At 44.2% G+C, this 20,717-nt stretch overlaps 1 protein-coding gene across 1 annotated transcript in view; it reads left to right on the top strand.

The window, feature by feature from the left end:
• AHI1 (Abelson helper integration site 1) overlaps positions 1–20,717 on the top strand; it is a 329,300-nt gene that overhangs the window by 17,712 nt on the left and 290,871 nt on the right. The window contains exon 3 of the mRNA XM_040350481.1: positions 14,942–15,063. Within this exon, the coding sequence (XP_040206415.1) occupies positions 14,942–15,063 (122 nt within the window). The remainder of the gene's footprint in view (positions 1–14,941; positions 15,064–20,717) is intronic.

The following is a 20,717-nucleotide window of genomic DNA, read 5'->3' as shown; positions in this document are numbered from 1 at the left end:
TCGTGCGCCCCCCCCAGTGGCTGGAGGCCGTATTTAGACAGCCTCCTGGCAATTGGGATCCACACTGCGGCCGTAGAAAGTCGTCAGGCCCGGCAGGAAGTGGTTAATTATACAGTACAGGACACATGCTGGATATTCATAGACACAGGGTTATAGGCTGCTACTTCAGGCTATTGGACACTTTGCTCCCACTGGGCATACATAATTACATAGTTAGTCAGGTTGAAAAAAGACCTAAGTCCATCTAGTTCAACCATAAAAATAAATAAAATAAAAAATATCTTACAATCCCATATACCCAATTCTATACCCATAGTTGATCCAGAGGAAGGTGAAAAACCCCAGCAGAGCATGATCCAATTTTCTACAACAGGGGAAAAAAATTCCTTCCTTATTCCCCGAGAGGCAATCGGATTTTCCCTGTATCAACTTTAGCTATAAATGTTAGTACAGTGGAACCTTGGATTGCGAGTAACGCGGTTAACAAGCGTTTTGCAATACGAGCACTGTATTCCTAAAAATCCTAACTCGGTTTGCGAGTGTTGTCTCACAAAATGAGCAGGACTCAGGCCAAAGCTGTGTGCAGTACCGTGTTTGACCTTAGGTGGGGGGGCGCTGGAGCCAAGCAGAGCCGACCGGCGCCACACGGAAAGACCCAAGGACAGCTTGGCTGACCTCTGCAAACCTCGGAAAGGCTTGTGAACGGAGTCTTGCCGAGGTTAGCCGAACTGTCCTCGGGCCTTTCCGGCATTTTCCGAGGCTCTCCAGTGCCCCCCGCCTCTGGCCGCATGCGGTATTGCATGCCATTGAAGTCAATGCAGAACAAATTATTTTAGTTTCCATTGACTTCAATGGGGAAACTCGGTTTGATATGCGAGTACTTTGGATTACGAGCATTCTCCTGGAACGGATTATGCTTGTAATCCAAGGTTCCATTGTACCCAGTTATATTCTGTACATTTAGGAAAGTATCCAGTCCTTTCTTAACTACTTGCCGACCGCCCACCGTCGTTATACGTCCTCACTTTAGAGATGAATATCTCGGTAACGGCAGCAGCTGCTGCCACAATCGAGATATTCATCTCTTCTGTGGGCGGCCGTGTTAACGATAATGGCGGTCTCCGCGGCAAATTCGCCGCGAGATCGCCGTTATCGATGGCGGGAGAGGGGCCCCGCCGCTCTCCCGCGCCCTCCGCCGCTTACCGTAGCCGTCGGTAGCGGCGGAGGAGATCGCGACCATCCGGCAGCTGAGCGGGGACGAGACTGAAGGAAAAATCTCCTTCGCCCGTCCCCATAGCTCCGCTGGGCGGAAGTGACGTCAAAACGTCAGTCCCGCCCAGCGTCTTAAAGAAACATTTTTTTTTTTTGTCATTTGAAAAAATGACATTTCCAAATTTTTAATTTTTTTTGCATTTAAGCCCAAATATGAGATCTGAGGTCTTTTTGACCCCAGATCTCATATTTAAGAGGACCTGTCATGCTTTTTTCTATTACAAGGGATGTTTACATTCCTTGTAATAGGAATAAAAGTGATAATTTTTTTTTTTTTTTTTTCAGTGTTACAAATTCTAAAATAAATAAAAATAAATGCGAAAAGCAAAAAAATATTTTTTTAAAGCGCCCCGTCCCGACGAGCTCGCGCGTAGAAGCGAACGTATACGCGAGTAGCGCCGACATATGAAAACGGTATTCAAACCACACAAGTGAGGTATCGCCGCGATCGTTAGAGCGAGAGCATTAATTTTAGCCTTAGGCCTACTCTGTAACTCAAAAAATGCAACCTGTAGAATTTTTTAAACGTCCCCTATCAAGATTTTTAAGGGTAAAAGTTTGACGCCATGCCACGAGCGGGCGCAATTTTTAAGCGTGACATGTTGGGTATCATTTTACTCGGCGTAACCTTATCTTTCACAATATATAAAAAAATTGGGCCAAATTTATTGTTGTTTATTTTTTCATTTAAAAAAGCGAATTTTTCCCAAAAAAAGTGCGCTTGTAAGACCGCTGCGCAAATACGGTGTGACAAAAAGTATTGCAATGACTTCCATTTTATTCTCTAGGGTGTTAGAAAAAAATATATATAATGTTTGGGGGTTTTAAGTAATTTCCTAGCAAAAAAAAATGGTTTTGTCTCGTAAACACCGACTCTGAAAAACAGGCCTGGGGCTAAAGTGGTTAAAGCAATCTACTGAGCTGGCCAGAGCCACTTCTGGAGGGAGTAGAAATGCAGCAAAAGCGTACGTTTTATGGGCAGTTTGAGCGCCTCAGTGTAAAAAGGGGTCTTAATTATATTGTAGTTTATGATATATTTAGTTTTTGCATTTTTATTCTAAGGAACATTATTCTGAAATTGATCAACAATTTTTAGATGCAGCTTTTCAGATTGGTGAACCTCTGCCAATCTTAACTTCTAAGAACACTGACTCTCTAATGCCCCTTTCACATGGGCGTCATCTGTTCAGTCAGGTTTTTACTAAGAAAAAACTGATTCCATTTTACATTCATTTTGCATCTTTTTTTTTTCCATCTGCATGTAACAAATAGACGCAGAGTTGTGCCGTTTAAAAACCAAAACGTATCTGAGCGAAAGCGGATGAAAAACTGATGTGAACGGACAACATTCATTTACATCTGTTCGCCCATAGGGATGCATTGTCTGTCTGTTTTTCATCCATTAACGGATGAAAGAAAAATAGACGGATGGAATACACGTGTGAAAGGGGCCTAATATGCTCTTTTTAAACGCAGTCATATTACTGCCTTTTTGCGAGTTAACCTAACTAGTTGCAGAATGTACTCCCAGCTCTTCCTTGATAGTCTCACTTTGCTCCGTCCCAACTTTTTTGAGACGTATTGCTGACACAAATAAAAAAATTACCTTATTTTTACCTAAAATGGTACATTATCTCATTTTAAACATTTGATATGTTTTTGTTTGTGACTAAAAATAGGATTTATTAATACAGCTTACATGTAAAATCCTTTTCCTGGGAATACATCACGGGACACAGAGCCTTAATTACTTAATGGGTTATGTAGTCACCACAGGTGATTGGACACTGGCAAACCCAATTAAAATTGAGTTCCTCCCCTATATATAACCCCTCCCAAATGGAGAGTACCTCAGTTTGGTAGCCAGGCAATAAGTGTTCCACGTTTAACTCTGAAGAGGGGTGGGAGCTCTGTGTCCTGTGATGTATTCCCAAGAAAGGGATTTTACAGGTAAGCTGTATAAAATTTTTTTGTTTTTTCTTGATCATACATCATGGGACACAGAGCCTTAATTACTTAATGGGATGTCCCATAGCAATGCTAAAATTTGAGGGGAGGGAGACACAGATCAGAATAAGACCGCCATCGAGCCAGAGGATCTATACTGCTGCCTGCAGCACACTACGCCCGAAGGCGGCATCCTTGTAACCTCTCACATCTACCTGGTAGAATTTTGTAAATGTATGGACCGAAGACCAAGTAGAAGCCTTGCAGATATGAGCCATGGAGGCCTGGTGATGCACTGGCTATGAAGCACAAACTGCTAGTCGAGTACGCTTTTACCTGAAAAGGAGGGATCTTCTTTTCTAAACCATAGGCCTGAATAATGACTTGTCGAATCCATCTTGCAATAGTGGATTTTGACGCTGCCTGGCCCTTCTTTGGGCCTTGTGGCAGAATAAGTAGACAATCCGTCTTCCTTATCTGAGCCGTAGCTTGCAGATAAACCTTTACCGCTCTAACAACATCTAGAGAGTGTAGACTCTCTTCCTCTGAAAGACTACAGATCTGGAAAAAGACGGTAGGACTATATCTTGATTCAGATGAAAACCTGAAACCACCTTAGGTAAGAAAGTTGGGTGAGGACGCAGTACCACCCTGTCTTCATGAATAATCATATACGGTTCTTTACACGAAAAGGTCACCAATTCCAAAACCCTCCTTGCTGAGCATATGGCTACAAGTAAAACCAGTCTTGTGTCAACAGACTTATGCCGCGTACACACGATCATTTTTCGGCTTGTAAAAAAACAAAGTTTTTCAGCCTTTAGAAAAAACAAAGTTTTTTCCAACTTTATCATTAAAACGACCTTGCCCACACACGATCGTTAAAAAAAAATGCTCTAGCAAAACGCGGTTACGTACAACACGTACGACGGCAATGTTGATGGGTAGGAGCTTTTCGCCCCCGGACCCCTTTTCCTGGGCAGATGCTTCTTCTAGAACTTCCCCCCAGCCCAGAAGGCTGGCATCTGTGGGGTTACCACTTTCCAAGTAACCGGAGTGAAGAATTTTCCTTCTGACAGATTTTGGGGGAGCAACCACCAATTGAGGCTCTGGTGAACCTTTGGAGATAAGATCATAGGAAGGTCCAGGGCCTGAACATCTTTGTTCCAAGCTGACAGAATTCTGCCCTGTAACGGCCTTGAGTGAAACTGGGCGTATGGAACAGCCTCGAATGAGGCTACCATCTTTCCCAATAATGTCATGCATAGTCGGATGGAAGGCCTTCTTTTCACCTTTATCAGACGGACCAAGTCTCCTATAGCTTTTGCCTTTGGCTTGGGAAGTAATACCTTGCTTAGGGACATATCTATAATCATGCCCAAGTACTCTAGCCTTCTTAAAGGCTGCCAGGAAGATTTCTGCAGATTAAGGAGCCAGCCTAGGTACTCTAAATATCCCACTGTGCTGTGCATATTGTGGCCCAAGCGTGTGGGCGGATTGATCTATGATCAACAGATCGTCCAGTTAGGCTGTTACTGCTATGCCTCGTGCCCTTAGCCTTGCTAGAGCCGGGGCCAGTATTTTTGTAAACACTCGAGGTGCTGTAGCCAGCCCGAAAGGAAGGGCCACAAACTGAAAGTGGCGCTGATCCACCGCAAACCTTAGAAACCTTTGGTGAGCGGGGAATATTGACACATGTAGATATGCATCTTTGATGTCTATTGCTGCCAGGAATTATCCTCCCTGAAGGGTGGAAACAACTGAACGGACAGACTCCATGCGAAAGGAACTGAAACTGATTCAGGCTTTTCAGATCTAGGATAGGTCTGACATCCTCGTTTGGTTTTGGAACTGTGAAAAGATTTGAATAGAATCCTGATCCCTGATCCTCTGGGGCTAACTCTATGATTGATAAATGTGTTGACTTCTGCGCTACTGGTGAGTAATCTAAAATGTGAATGTAGATAATAAGTAATCAAAAGCAGCAATATCTAGTAGTGTTCACTATACACAAAAATAAATAATAATAAAGGTGATATGCGCTAAAGACAATAGTAGAAATCTACTATGAGGTGAATATCTAAATCAAACAAATTAACTAATAAAATAACACACACCCAAAGGTGTATGGTGACAATAGTGATAAAATATGAATAAACGTGTTCAAGGTAAATGCATAAGTATCATAAAGTGTCCCAGAGAGTAAATCTTCATGAGTGAATGGGATGAGGAATGATAGCAAGCTCTTCCCTGGAGTTACTGATCTAGTGAGGGTCTGTGTGTAGCTCTACAATCCATGCCCGGCCCGGTATCAGCCCACTGCACAAACTGATGCTGGGTAGGAGTCTTACGTTTGCCTGGTTTAATCCACAGGGATGCTTACAGCCCACAGCTCTGTGTCCATGTCGCTAACAGAAGACCCTGGCGTGCTGGGCTTTTGAAATCAGCCTCTTGGCGCCTGCGTTTTTCACGGTGCTCTAGCAACCACGGCCCTCCTCCTATCTCTGTCTCACTTAGACAGCAAAAGCGCGCTCCCAGCCCAGGAGAACAGGAAGAGAGGGGAGAGATTACTGAAGGCATCTTGTGGACCCCTATATACGTTTATTGTGGCAGAGCTTCACTGAGCTTGTATCCTGGATGGCTATGTAAGAAAACACCAGGTTTTCACTTACTCCCTCCAGTGGTGAGAACCAGAAAGACATCCTACTCACAGAAGATAATATAATATAAAATTATCCTCCTCTTTCCTTATCCACGCCGCAGGAAAGCTACTAAAAGTAGTTCCAGCTTTCACCCATCACGGCAGGCAGTGCCAACCTTCAGGTTTACCGAGGGTTCCATTAGAGAAACCTCATACCTGGACCTGTAGAAGACTCTGCCAGAAACTTTTCGTTTGACAAATGTATTAGTACACCAAAGTCTGGATCCCAGAGCCTAGACCTTCGCAGAGAGACATTACAGGCAAACCTTGTTTCTTCATTACACGAGGCCCGGGTACCAACCATCTTAGGCTTTTGATATCGGCCCAAGGTATGGATCCGGTTATAGCTCCTAGGTCTCCGCAGCCAGACCATCAAAAGAGCATTTTTCTTCATAGCACATGTTGAACATTACCAACCACCTTAAACACTGGCCAAAAAAACAGAGGTTCTCTCCATTTGGGAGGGGTTTTATATAGGGGAGAAACACAATTTTCTTTATCGTACATCACGGGACACAGAGCGGCATTCATTACTATATGGGTTATATGGAGTACCTTCAGGTGTAGACACTGGCAATCTCAAACAGGAAATGCCCCTCCCTATATAACCCCCTCCCATAGGAGGAGTACCTCAGTTTTTTCCGCCAGTGTCTTAGGTGTTAGTCATGGTTTAGCTTGCCTCCACATCCTTGGGATTAGGTGAGCTAACCGGTTCTGTCCAAAAAAGCCTCAGCGCTAAAGTGGTCAGTAACCGGACCCCAAACCCTTGGGGTATAGCCCATAATGCTTTTCTTTTTAGAGAGCTGGACCCTGGGCCCAGAACTTAGAAACCTTTGGGTGCCTAATGTTTCTGTTGCCAGAGTGCTATATGGGCCCAGGACAGTGGATCCTTCATAGGAACCCAGGGCCTGAAGGTCTAGACATCCCCACCGAGATGGGGGAAGATTGGGCCTCTTGCTTGGCAAAGTCCTGCGGCATGGAGCAGGTAAGTGAGGGGAAAACTTGCGGAACTTGGTTCTTAGCAGGTTTTTTCTGGGGGGTCACAGGGGACATGCCTAAAGTTATGCACTGCATCTGGCAAACTAGTCACATATCATAAAGATAGGATGGCTCTATATGTATTATTCCCCATAAGATGTGACCTCCCTTGTAGTGTTGGAAAAGCATTGAGTGGGGCCTGTGTGATATAAAAGTATATGTGTGTGTCAGAGAGCTGTGCTTACCTGCAAGCCTCCAGGCGATGCTCCATTCAGTCTTCCTCCTCACGGCCTGCAAAGCAGGCAAAACGCTGACCTCCTCATGGTTCCAGGCTGCAGGCTGCAGTTTGCTGGAGCAGAGAGGTCCCTTCCTCCCAACCCCACCCCCCCCCTGTCGGGAGGGGCATTTCCTGTTTGAGATTGCTGGGGGGGAAGGGCGGGTCAGTGGCTTAAGGAAGGGGCGGCCCTTCCTTGTTTGTTCCATATAGCTCATTCAATACTTTGGAACTGAGGAGGAAAGACCAGAACGGCAAGCACGGGGCGCCGAGGACACACAGTGGCCAGAAAGAATATTGCAGTCTTCAGAAAGACTGTTTTCAAGCCTAGGAATAGGCTGTTTCTTTTCCATCTCATAGTTTTTCTTGCAATACTACTCAGGGGGACAGAATGTTTTTTCTTTCCTAGATTTGAAAAAAAAAAAAAAAAAAAAAAAAAAAGTGTCATCTAGGGGAGAGGAAGCATTTTTTTATCCCCCAAACAGGTGTTTGGGCATTTAACTATTTATAAGTCCCAGGTACCAATAAGTAGCAGGTGTACCTCGGTATTGTACCATGGCATCAAAAAACAAGGGTACAAGAGGTGGGGATTCCCCCAGAGAGTCTGAGGTCTCGGACAAAGCTATGCCGCTGCTTTCCCCACAGGGAGCCTTGGGGCCATCGGGATCTGGGGCTGGAGCTGACGCGGGTCAGTCCAACCCTAAGATGGTCACGGAGGAGGTATTACTCACCTCTTTAAAAGAGATGCAGAAAAGCATGGGTAAAATGATAGCCGCAGCTATGCGGGGCAGTAAGCGGAATAGATCTCCGTCGCCCGAGCACGGACCCTCAGAAGAGGAGGTCCTTTCCTCAGGGGAATTGGACGACCTCTTGGACAAGGACCAAGTAGGTTCAGGGATCGAGGATCCGGATACAGAGGAGTCTGGGGCAGTCTCCCTGAGGGAGAGCTGGTGGATTCAAGGATTGTCGGACTTGGTCCATAGGGCATTCAACTTGCCAGTACCAGATCTCCAGGTATCGACGGTTTCAGCTTTGGGCTCACTGAGGGCGCCTCAAAGCAATGCTGTGTTTCCGATCCATCCTCTATTAGAGGGAGTTTTGTTCCAAGATTGGAACAAGCCAGATAAGATCTTCTTACCACCTAAGAAGTTCTCTGTCCTATATCCTATGGAAGAAAAATTTTCCAAAAGATGGGCTACTCCTGCAGTGGACGCAGCCATCTCATGTGTTAACAAATCGTTAACATGCCCTGTAGAAAACATACAGGTGTTCAAGGATCCAGTTGATAAGCGCTTGGAAGCACTACTTAAGAACTCCTTCACTACTGCAGGGGCAGTAGTACAGCCAGCTGTGGCTGCGATTGGGGTCGCTCAAGCATTATCGGATCAATTTAAGCAGATGCTTAAACTTATTCCTGCCCAGCAGGCAGAAGAATTTTCGGATGTCCCTAAGGCCATATGTTTTACGGTAGACGCAATCAAGGATTCTATCCAGCAAGCGTCACGTTTATCGTTATCCCTTATCCATATGAGAAGACTCTTATGGTTAAAAAGCTGGGAGGCTGAGCCCCCATGCAAGAAGCTCCTGGTAGGGTTCCCCTTCCATGGAGGACGACTCTTCGGAGAAGACCTAGATAAATACATTCAGACCATTTCAAACGGCAAGAGTACTCTCTTGCCAACTAAGAAGAAGGTTCAGGGGCCTGCGTTTAAACGACAGTATTCCCCTGGGCAGGGGCCCTCTAATGCCAAGCAGTATCGACGGCCTCCTGCAAAAGCAAACTTCGGCTTCAACAGCAAATCACAAGGACAGGCTGTTAGAGGCAAAAGGCAGTGGTTTCGCAAACCAGCAAAACCAGCCCCCAAGCCAACCTTATGAAGGGGCGCCCCCACCCACGAAGGTGGGGGGAAGGCTGCGACTCTTTTCAGAGATTTGGGAAGCCAGCATTCCCGACGAGTGGGTACGGTCTTCCGTGGCCACAGGCTACAAATTAGATTTCCTAAGGTTTCCTCCTCCTCATTTCCAGAAGTCGAGGATTCCAAACGATCCGGAAAAGGGAGCTGCATTAAGATCGGCATTAGATCATCTACTTTCCCAGGAAGTAATAGTAGAGGTACCAGTCCTGGAACAGGGGCTGGGTTTCTACTCCAACCTATTCATCATCCCAAAATCCAATGGAGATGTCAGGCCAATTTTGGACCTAAAGATGGTAAATGCATATCTAAAGATCCGCTCATTTCGGATGGAATCCGTGCGGTCAGCAGCTGCCACACTCCAGAAGGACGACTTCATGGCGTCCATAGACATAAAGGATGCCTACCTTCATGTTCCAATTTATCAGCCACATCAAAGATATCTACGCTTCATGGTGGCTTCGCGTCACTTCCAATTCGTGGCGCTTCCCTTCGGGTTGGCTACGGCCCCCCGGGTGTTCACGAAGGTCCTAGCTCCGATCCTAGCCAAGCTAAGGATCCAAGGGGTCACGATCCTAGCATACCTGGACGACCTCCTAGTCATAGACCACTCGTCTCCCGGCTTGGAGCGAGCAGTGGCCCTCACGGTCCAATACCTCGAGAGGTTCGGCTGGGTCCTAAATCGAGAAAAGTCAGCTTTCCAGCCCACAAGGCAGTTGGAATATCTCGGCATGAGATTAGACACAGAACAACAAGGAGTGTTCCTACCTCTGAGGAAGGTAAAAGCCATCAAGGAATTAATCCTACTGGTTCTAAGCACTCGCATCCTACAGGCAGCCATCCTGTCAGCATGGAGCAGAAGGCCACAGGCCTTGGATATCCCGTTGCCGCTCTTATCAAGAGTCCGACAAAGTCTGTGTTGGTGGTTAGACCCTCAGAATCTACTGAAGGGGAAGTCTTTCAGCCCAGTGGCTTGGAAGATAGTGACCACAGATGCCAGCCTGACGGGCTGGGGAGCAATTTTGGATGGTTGCACTCGCCAAGGTACTTGGGCAAAGCCAGAGAAGCAGTTGCCCATCAACATCTTGGAGCTCAGAGCTGCTCGACTAGCCCTCAGGGCTTGGACGTCAAAATTGCAGGGGTTCCCGGTGAGAATTCAATCAGACAATGCCACGGCCGTGGCATACATAAATCACCAAGGGGGAACCAGGAGTCAAGCCGCTCAGAGAGAGGTGAGCTTGATTCTCCTATGGGCAGAGGCGCATGTGCCCTGCATATCGGCAATATTCATTCCAGGAGTGGAAAACTTTCAGGCGGACTTCTTAAGCCGCCAGACTCTATGGCCGGGGGAATGGTCTCTGCATCCACAAGTCTTTCAAGCACTCTGCCAAAGATGGGGAGTGCCGGACGTGGATATCATGGCATCGAGACTCAACAAGAAACTAGACAGGTTCATATCCCGCTCAAGGGATCCGATGGCCTGCGGAACCGATGCGTTGGTTTGCCCTTGGCATCAGTTCAAACTTCTTTATGCGTTTCCCCCGCTCCAGTTACTACCCCGCCTGCTGCGCAGGATCCGGGTGGAACACATACCAGTCATCCTGGTAGCTCCAGCATGGCCCAGAAGGGCATGGTACTCACTCATCCTAAAGATGGTAGTGGGAGACCCTTGGACTCTTCCTCTACGGCCAGACCTGCTATCGCAAGGTCCGATCCTCCACCCTGCCTTACGGCATCTAAATTTGACGGCCTGGAAGCTGAATCCCTGATTCTCAGGGGTAGAGGTCTGTCTCAGAAAGTAGTCTCTACCCTAATCAGAGCCAGGAAACCGGTCTCTAGGGTGATTTATTACAGGGTCTGGAAGGCCTATGTAGGCTGGTGTGAGTCCAAGCGATGGCTTTCTCGCAAATTTACCATCGATAGAGTATTAAGTTTTCTCCAGCTAGGAGTGGATAAAGGATTGGCATTAAGCACAATCAAAGGACAGATTTCTGCTCTGTCAGTGTGGTTTCAGCGGCCTCTGGCCACCCACTCGCTGGTTAAGACCTTCCTTCAAGGGGTCTTACGTATTAGACCTCCAGTTAAATCCCCGCTTTGTCCGTGGGATTTAAATCTTGTTCTGTCAAGTTTACAGAAACAACCGTTTGAGCCGTTGGCTGAAATTCCTTTGGTTCTACTGACAAGGAAGTTAGTATTTTTGGTTGCCATAGTTTCCGCAAGAAGAGTTTCGGAGCTAGCGGCCTTATCCTGTAAGGAACCATATCTTGTTTTTCATAAGGACAGGGTCGTTCTCCGCCCTCATCCTTCCTACCGAAGGTCATATCCAGTTTTCATTTGAACCAGGATTTGGTATTACCATCCTTCTTCCCTAAACCTACTTCCAGAAAGGAAGGGTTGCTGCATACCTTGGATATTGTCAGGGCCATGAAGGCCTATCTTAAAGCTACAAAGAAGATCCGGAAAACAGATGTGCTGTTCATTCTACCGGATGGGCCCAAGAAGGGGCAGGCAGCTGCAAAGTCCACCATTTCTAGGTGGATTAAGCAATTAATCACTCAGGCCTACGGCTTGAAAGGGTTGCCTCCTCCAGTATCATTAAAGGCTCATTCTACTAGAGCCATGGGCGCCTCCTGGGCAGCACACCACCAGATCTCTATGGCTCAAGTTTGCAAGGCGGCAACCTGGTCTTCTGTCCACACGTTTACAAAATTCTACAAGTTGGACGTAAGAAGGAATACTGATACTGCCTTCGGGCAGGCAGTGCTGCAGGCTGCAGTTTGAGACCCTCGGATTCCGGGGGCTCCTCTTTTTTGAGTTAAATTTAAAATTTAAAATTATTTTTCTCAACTAAGTTGGATTTATTATGATTTGAGTATATCTCTAAATTAAATCCTTTTGTCTTGGAGATGTTCTCCCTCCCCTCATTGTAAGCATTGCTTTGGGACATCCCATATAGTAATGAATGCCGCTCTGTGTCCCGTGATGTACGATAAAGAAAAAGAGATTTTTAATACAGCTTACCTGTAAAATCTTTTTCTTGGAGTACATCACGGGACACAGAGCTCCCACCCCTCTTTTTTGAGGACCATTTTGGGAGGCATACTGCTTGCTACAAAACTGAGGTACTCCTCCTATGGGAGGGGGTTATATAGGGAGGGGCATTTCCTGTTTGAGATTGCCAGTGTCTACACCTGAAGGTACTCCATATAACCCATATAGTAATGAATGCCGCTCTGTGTCCCGTGATGTACTCCAAGAAAAAGATTTTACAGGTAAGCTGTATTAAAAATCTCTTTTTAATTGGGTTTGCCAGTGTCCAATCACCTGTGGTGACTACATAACCCATTAAGTAACTAAGGCTCTGTGTTCCCCGTAATGTATGATCAAGAAATATGGGTTTATGAGATTTTCAAATCGCTTCATTTTGTTTTTATGTAGATTTTATACAGTGTCCCAACTTTAGGTACCAAGCCTCGGTGGATGCAGCTTTTGGCCACACATTTCATGTGGCGACACTCTGAACTTGTGGTTTTGTTTTTTCTCTGGCCTTTTGGCACAGTTCCATCTGCCTAGTTGTTGGCCACCCTTGTTGAGGATGGCCCATGGTATATGAACACATTGCTTGTGTCCTGTACGATCAAGATCAGAGGAATTTTTACTTTCCTGTAAACGTGTAAATCTTATTGTACAGTACAGGACACAGGCCACCCTACCAAAACTATCTTTGTTACTTTGCATTATTTTCTACTAAACAGAGGACTCAAGGAGGTTTATAGGGAAGGCGCCCCAGGTGTGGACGTATCCTCAAAAGTTAACCAATGTCCAATCATCTGAAGGTACCAGCCTTTAAACCCATGGTATATAAATAAGTTGCCTGTTTCCTGTAATGTGCTCTGAGATATGGAATTTACAGGTTATTCAAAATTCCTCTGTTTATGTTAAGGGTAAATCCCAGTGAATGTGTTTATTTTTTTAATTTTTTATGTGTTCCACATAAGAAAGCTGAGGAAAGCTCCCTTCACTATCTTAGATACCCAACTAGATATCACAGTAATGAATTATACCAGCGCAAAAATCATAAACGCATATAAACAGCAGCTGAACATGCCAGGTAAATTTACAACGCCCCAGATCAGTATAACATAAAATAGTGCAGCGCTAATTAAAGTTCATAAGGAGAAATCCATACAGGAAATACTTCCATACCGGTACTCTATCCAAAATAATAATAAGGTTTTAGGGTATACTTTTACTTTAAGGTTTCATTTTTTGCCTGCATTAAAATGGCTCTGCAAACAGGTATTACTTAAATTTGTAAAAACCATAACAATGGATAAGCATTTAATTGTGCATAGTCAGTACCTATGGGTACCTCTGGACATTTGTTCTTTTTTTATAGGATTTAATAACCACAGGATGCAGTTATTGTGTGTGAACTCGGCCCACAGGGTAATGTCTGTCTATAAAGTACTTTAATCTAAGTGTTTAGCGCCAACTTCTTAAAGCCTTGAAATGCATTTATTCCGCTTTAAAGCATATCCCCCCCCCCCCCCCGAGAAATATCCATGTATGTTCTTCACATTGTAATCTTTATCTGCATCTTCTTTTTGCTACCTAATTTTAATGTTGGCTGCTTTGTTGTTCCTGCTAATCCCCATTTTCCTTGGTGTAAACCCACCACAGATCTGTGTTTTTGGTCTGGTCAGTTAGCGTCTGTAAAAGCATTGTATGCATGAAGGTAAAAAAAAAACTTCTGTGTTTAGCAGTGCTCGCAGTTCCCCTCTGAGCCCCATTCTAATCCAGCGATGTGCACAAGAGCCTCGGCCCTCCCAGGTCTCCCCCTCCCAATCAGCTGAGACCGCAGCGGAAGCCATTGGCTCCCGCTACTGTCAATCACAACCAGTGAGCCAAGAAGGAGAGAGTGGGGGCGGGACCGAGCCACGCTCCTTGTGTGAATGGACACACAGAGCAGCGGCTCCGTAGTGACCTTGCTCGGGTTCCCCCATAGCAAGCTGCTTGCTGTGGGGGCACTCAGCAGGATGGAGGGGCCAGGAGAGCCAACGGTGGACCTGAGAAGAGGAGGACTGGGGCTGCTGTGTGCAAAACAACTGCACAGAGCAGGTAAGTATAACTGCACTCAGTGACGCTACCGCGCTCAATTTGAACGAGGAAGGGCTCTCGTTGCCGGCCGACACTTGCTTTTATGCTCAAACTTTTAATGATGATTGTAAGTACAATTTTTTACATTTAAATAAATACCCTCAAACGGTACCACACTATAGTCTGTTTCTATTCTGGGGGACTGCGTGGTTTCCGAGTGAAGGGGCTGCCACTTTCTCTTGTGGAGGATTGGATTTCCTGGATGGCTGGCTCTTCTCCCTTGGATGTTTTTTCCCTTGGATGATTTGATCAGGATTCCCTCAGATTTGGTCCTAACACAGAGCGGTGTATTTTGCTCAAGGCTATTCCCTCTTAGCAATCTGGTAAGAGGCTATCTATGTGGTGGTGGTCTCACTAATTTGTTTTACCTTTCACTGCGGTTCAGAATTCAGCTGAAAGATTCCTGCTGCATATCCTGTGTTTCACACTTATCAGGACATTTATTTGGACTAATTTATATATATTTTTTCAATTTTTTATGTTTTTATTCATATTGAACATTTTTCCTTCCCGGTATTATAACTGGCATAAGAGTTGGCACAGTTTTTTCTTTTTCCTAAGTATAACATGTTTGTTATTAAAGGCTTTTTTTTTTTTTTTATTTTTTTTTTTTATATAATTTTAATGTTGTTCACAAAAATACACGTTATTGCAGACCTTCGTACTCTTTTTAAGATTCTGCATGCTTTTTTGCAGTTGAGAGTGAGGCTAAAGCAAGAACAAAGTCACACTTTGAGGAGGTCTTCCACAACTACTCAGGTCTTTCAGAACATAAGAAGAAATTCAGAAAGAAGAAGCAACCTGAAGAACATATAGTGGTAAGCTTCCCAGTCGGCGCTTACCTAGTCACATGAATGTGTGACGGACAACATTGTCAGCATACTGATTTTTTTAACTCTGAGTAAAAGCTGAACTTCTAGGAATTGGGAAAAATGTACCTCTGCAGTTCAGGTTTTATTTTTTTATTTTTTACCAGAGTTTGATCTGCTTTACCTGATGTCTGGGCAGGGTTTTCTTTGTACTGTGCATTTGCTAAGTATACTGAGTTCTATTTCTGCTTGTAAAATGTATTTGAATGCTACCACACATATTGCCCGGAACTGGATAGTTTAATCTGAGACATACGGTATGGTGGACGTTGAATTTAGTGGTGTCTAGTTAACCATCTTATCTTATAGACAATTGTATATGACCAGGTTAATGCTAACATTCTGAAAGATTCTCCTTTGGACAATTTTTGGGTACATAAATATACAGTATTTTGGTCATAGGATGCATTAATTTATGTTCGTTTTTTTGATCAGTTTCTGTTATTTGGTAATTTAATTTTGGATAACCTATTCAGTTGGAGACACGGGTATTCGGGACCTCTGGTTTAGTGTGTAGCTAGCTGCCTGTGTCCGGTCATTGTGGGCCTCATGGCTGGATGAGACTTATAACTAAGTAGGTTTTGGGAGGTACAGGTGTACAGCTGCTGTACTCAGTTCCTTTGTCTGTAATCCATTTTTAATATCAGGAGTACATATGACGCCATTGACATTTTGTTCACTTTAGCTATAAGGACACTTTTTGGCCAGGCCAGTACGTCTTCCATGTCCTGATATCTGTTTACAACCATACTTTAAAAGCTCATCATTTGGCAGGTACCCATCAGGTATGTCTGCAGTGCTTTTGTGTTTATTTGCGATAGCATTTAGAACCATCTCTAGACCCTTAATTTAGCAGATACTGGGGGCCTTTACTCGGTCTCCTACTTATTGTCATAACTATTAAAAAAAAATTTGGGGGTTGATGCACATACCCGCAGAAAGGTAATACGATGTATTTCCTTTCACTGTGCTGTAAATCCCTATGTGTAAAGTATTCTACATATGGTCAGTATGGTACACTTTTCAGTCTGTGTGGACTTTGTAAAAGTGATGATGAGGTCAGATCTGTAGGGGTGTGACCTGGTTTTCTGTTCACACATTTTCTACGTTTTTCAAGGTGGAGGCATCTGTATCCACAGATCCTAGTATTGGCTGTTCTCCAAGCGGCTGTTTAAGTTTTGGGGTATGTAAAAAAAAAAAAAAAAAACATATACACTCGCCTTTGTGCTGCAACATCAGTCTGCTGCTGCAGCAGTCTCCTGCTAGTTTTAAGCCAGAGAACTGAATGATCACATGACCGTTAATAACTGTCGGTAACTGAGCGGTAACTGTCGGCACAGTGCTGGACTTGGGGAGGGGGCGGGAGCCGCTGGTTCTGGCTCTTAGCCACACACTGAGAGACTGAGACAGCTGCTGATTAGGCATCTGGGTGGAAACCGACAATATGGCTGGGATTGTTCAAAGCCTTAAGCAGTTCTGTATCGTCAGCCGACTGTGGACTAAAGTGCACTCCTGTGACCCAAAAGCTTTGGCCATATTTCTCTTTTAAAGCGCTAGTAAACTTCTGGGCAATTTTTGTTTTGTACCCTGAAAGGTTATGTCATAATGCACATCATGTTAAACATACCTTTTAAAATGAAGCCCTTCCAGGGCCAAGCTGTCCCAGATGCAGGCGCTTCATCTTCACCCGGTCTTGCTTTCAGTCTTCACGGACTTTGCGGCTGTGTGACTGGCAGGAGCTGCAATGACGTCACTCTCGCGGATGCGCGTGGGAGCCGCCGTTTACGGTACAGGACTCTAAAGAAACGGCCTGGGTGGCTGTTCATTCAGAGAGCATGCACCATTTTAATCATAGTTAATCACTCAGGCCTATGACCTGAAAGGTAAAGCTCCTCCCTTTGGGGTAAGAGTTCATTCTACCAGGAGTGTTGGAACCTCCTGGGCTTTTCGCCATCCTGCGTCAGTGGCGCAGATTTGCAAGGCCGCTACTTGGTATTTGGTACATACGTTCACAAGATTTTCAAGAAAAAAGTAAAAATATTGCGCCAATCCTCTGAGCATACAAAAGCTGCCAAACACAGCAAACAGACTAGTTTTGTGAAAATTGAAATGATAAAGTGTGGTGCTGTTACTGTAACGGAGAGATAAGTAAATCTTATACGATAATATATTTTTCCCCATTGACGGTGTAAACTACCTCATAGGGTGTGATCACTTAGAGCATGGGTCTTCAAACTATGGCCCTCCAGTTGTTCAGGAACTACAATTCCCATCATGCCTAGTCATCTCTGTGAATGTCAGAGTTTTACAATGCCTCATGGGATGTGTAGTTCCGTAACAGCTGGAGGGCCGTAGTTTGAGGATCCTTGACTTAGAGGAAATGGTGTGATATTTAGGTGTACCACAAAAATATGTGTAAATCGAAAAATGCATATAAAATTTAATTACAAGCAAAAATGTTTGTATCCAAACCACATATATAGATGTAAAACATCAATGACAGTAAACAATGTGAAAATATAAATACCATTAAGGTTAAAATATGTGCGTCATAAACTGTGATTTTTCCACTGTTAGAATATTATGTGTCCTCACAGCCTACACATATGGGCTGATTATAGCCACAGGCAATCCAATTGTCTTTCAACATGAGATGGACAAAACGCCCAGGAGTGCGTTCACCATCCAATTAGGGGATAAAAGATGGGTATTCTTATCGGACAGCATGGATCCAACTCGCCGTACGGTGGGTACACCCCAGTTGAAGTCTGTTTTAAACTAAACGTGCAGGGTAAATACGGCTCCAGCCACCTCCATACTGCGCTTTTGCAACTTTCAATTTGAACTTTTGAAATTTGGAATTTTTTGTTTGGATGTTTTTTGTATTTGGTCGTTTTACATTAACTTGCATGTGGCTGTGGAGAATTTTTATGGGAATAATTTTTACTTTTTTACACTATGAGGAGGTATTCCTTTTTTCTTTTTCCATTAAACACATACCACTGTTGGTGAGGCGGAAAAGAACTTGAACTTGGAAGTACCCACGAGGATTTCCACTGAAGCATTGATCTAGCTTTCCATGCTTACAAGTTCCACTACGGTACGGTGAGTTGGATCCGCGCTGTCCGGTAAGAGTACCCATATTTTATCCCCTAATTGGATGGTGAAGGTGTTTTGTCAACTCACGCTTTCTCCATCTCATGTTGTAAGACAATTGGATTACCTGTGGCTATAATCAGCCCATCTGTGTAGGCTGTGAGGACACATAGGTGGTCATTTACGAAAGGCAAATCCACTTTGCACTGCAAGTGCACTAAAAGGGCACTTGGAAGTGCAGTCACTGTAAATCTGAGGGGTAGATCTGAAATGAGGGGAAGCTCTGCTAATTTATTCATCCAATCATGTGCAAGGTAAAATGCTGTTTTTTATTTTCCTTGCATGTCCCCTTCTGATCTACAGCGACTGCACTTCCAACAGAATTTTCCAAGTGTGGTACACTTAAATATCACACATTTCCTCTAAGGGATCACACCCTATGAGGTTGTTTATGCTGTCATAGGGGAGGATATTATTGTATAAGATTTACTTATCTCTCCGTTACAGTAACAGCGCCACACTTTATTAGTTCACAAGACTTTATCAGGTGGATTTTAAGGCAGCAGAGGACTCAGCTTTTGGCCGTAGTGTCTTGCAGGCTGCTGTATAAATCTGATGGTGTTTTCATACATTGTGTCTCCCTCCCCTCAAGGCTAATTCCCAGGTAATTCCTTTTAATATATTTATTTATGCACCCATCTTTCTGTTACCAGCACCTTGAAATCTCCTGCGAAAGGGCAAGCGATGAAAACTTGTTGAGATTAAGTATTTATTCTTGTACCACTGATTTGTATTGTGAGCTGTATTTGCTATTTTTGGACAACATATGCTATAACATCACGTAGTGCCTGGTGTAATCTGATATTATATTAGTGGTTGGGATACATAAGGTGCTTTTTATAATGCAATATCATCATTCCATGTGACGGCAACAGAATTTTTAGCACATAAGTGTTTTGTGTCCATTCCTGAGGTTCTTAGCACTGTTAATGTCCCATACTTTCACTGTTCATGTTATTTGTCCTGACCTAATTTGATTGACAGTGGCTCCTGCTGCCACCTCTCTGTCCGGTGACAAGAGAGAGATTAGTGCCGCTGCAGACGGGAACAGCCCTGGATTGGAGAATTACTTTTAAGGGAGTGAGGGGGTGATGCAAATGCTGGGACATTTTTTACCTTAAAGTGGATGTAAACCCACCCTCATCCTTTCTAAAATACTGCCATAGTGCTGATCTATAAGGACATAGATGCCTCCTGCATGTATCCTTGCCTGTCAAATGTCTCCCCTCTGTCTGTTATGAGACCTGAAAAACTGCAGATTCTGTGGGTGGATCGGTTGTCTGGAGCTGGGTGGGTGGAGTCGTGATGTCAGTAGGCTCCCCGCCCACCTTTACACTCCCCTTGTCAACATGCATTTTTTCCTGTGTATTCCTTACACTAAATTCTGCTACGATCACTAACATCCAGTCAAAATCCAGAAAAGTAACCACATGACTTCAGAAAAGGAGTGGGGTGGGAATTAAAAAATCCCTTTATCCAGGCTAGTCCATAAGATATGTAAATAACCTGTCACTTACAGCAAGGGGGCTGAACGGACTAAAGTTTTTCTCTTTAAGTCTGTTTTATTTCACTGAAAAATAAAACAGGATTGCTCAGCACTGGATTAACTCTGTGTGGCAAGACTGGGCACAGATGATAGGAAATCTTTTACTGTACATTTTGACATCAAATTTTTTTTTTTTTTTTTTTTACATCCACTTTAATGCAGGGAACACATTAGGGTAAAAAAATATCAGCCTTTACAACCACTTTTATTGCAATCAAGATGTGTCCCTGTATGGACTCCAAGAAATATAAGATTGTCTGTCTTATTATTTTTGTTCTTTTTGCCCAAAGTGGTCTCTGCCTTTCATCCTAAAGAGAATATTGTGTTACCTTCCCTGTGTCTGACACTGGTCCGCCCCATGGAAAGTGTCTCCATTGTCTGAGTGTGGTGAGGGCACTCAGGGTTATCTTTCGGGCCCCTGCTTCTTTTATGCAAACGGACCCCCTGTTTATTTTTCTATAGGAGGTTCTCGTGCTTCCAAATTTTTTAAGTGGATTTTATTGGTTTTTGTGAGATGGAGTGCTTCCTTTTCTTGGTAATGCCCACTCCACCAGGGCAGTTAATGCTTCTTGGGCTTTTTGTTATCAGCCCTCTCAGTGTCTCAGATGTGTAAAGCTGCAACCTGGTCTTCTGTATTTATGTTCTCTAAATTTTACAAGATCTATTTAATGCTCTTGGTTTCCCTTTTGTTTTGTTCTGTTGAACTTGTTCGCTGTGTTTGTTTTGGTGTGACTGCCCCTCTGTTTTAGACTGCTTTTGGCTGTCTGTAGGTCGCTTATTGTCAAGTTTTTGTGTCTCAATGGATGAAAGGGAAAATAAGATTTTTATACTGACTGTAAAATGCTTCTCTTGGGGTCCATTGAGGGATACCACTTCTTCCCCTTGTATGCTATCATTCTCT

Source organism: Rana temporaria, chromosome 4 (genome assembly GCF_905171775.1).
Source record: "Rana temporaria chromosome 4, aRanTem1.1, whole genome shotgun sequence".
NCBI classification, from domain to species: Eukaryota; Metazoa; Chordata; class Amphibia; order Anura; family Ranidae; genus Rana; species Rana temporaria.
The sequence above is the reverse complement of the archived record's forward strand: the minus strand, read 5'-3'. Positions and strand labels throughout refer to the sequence as shown.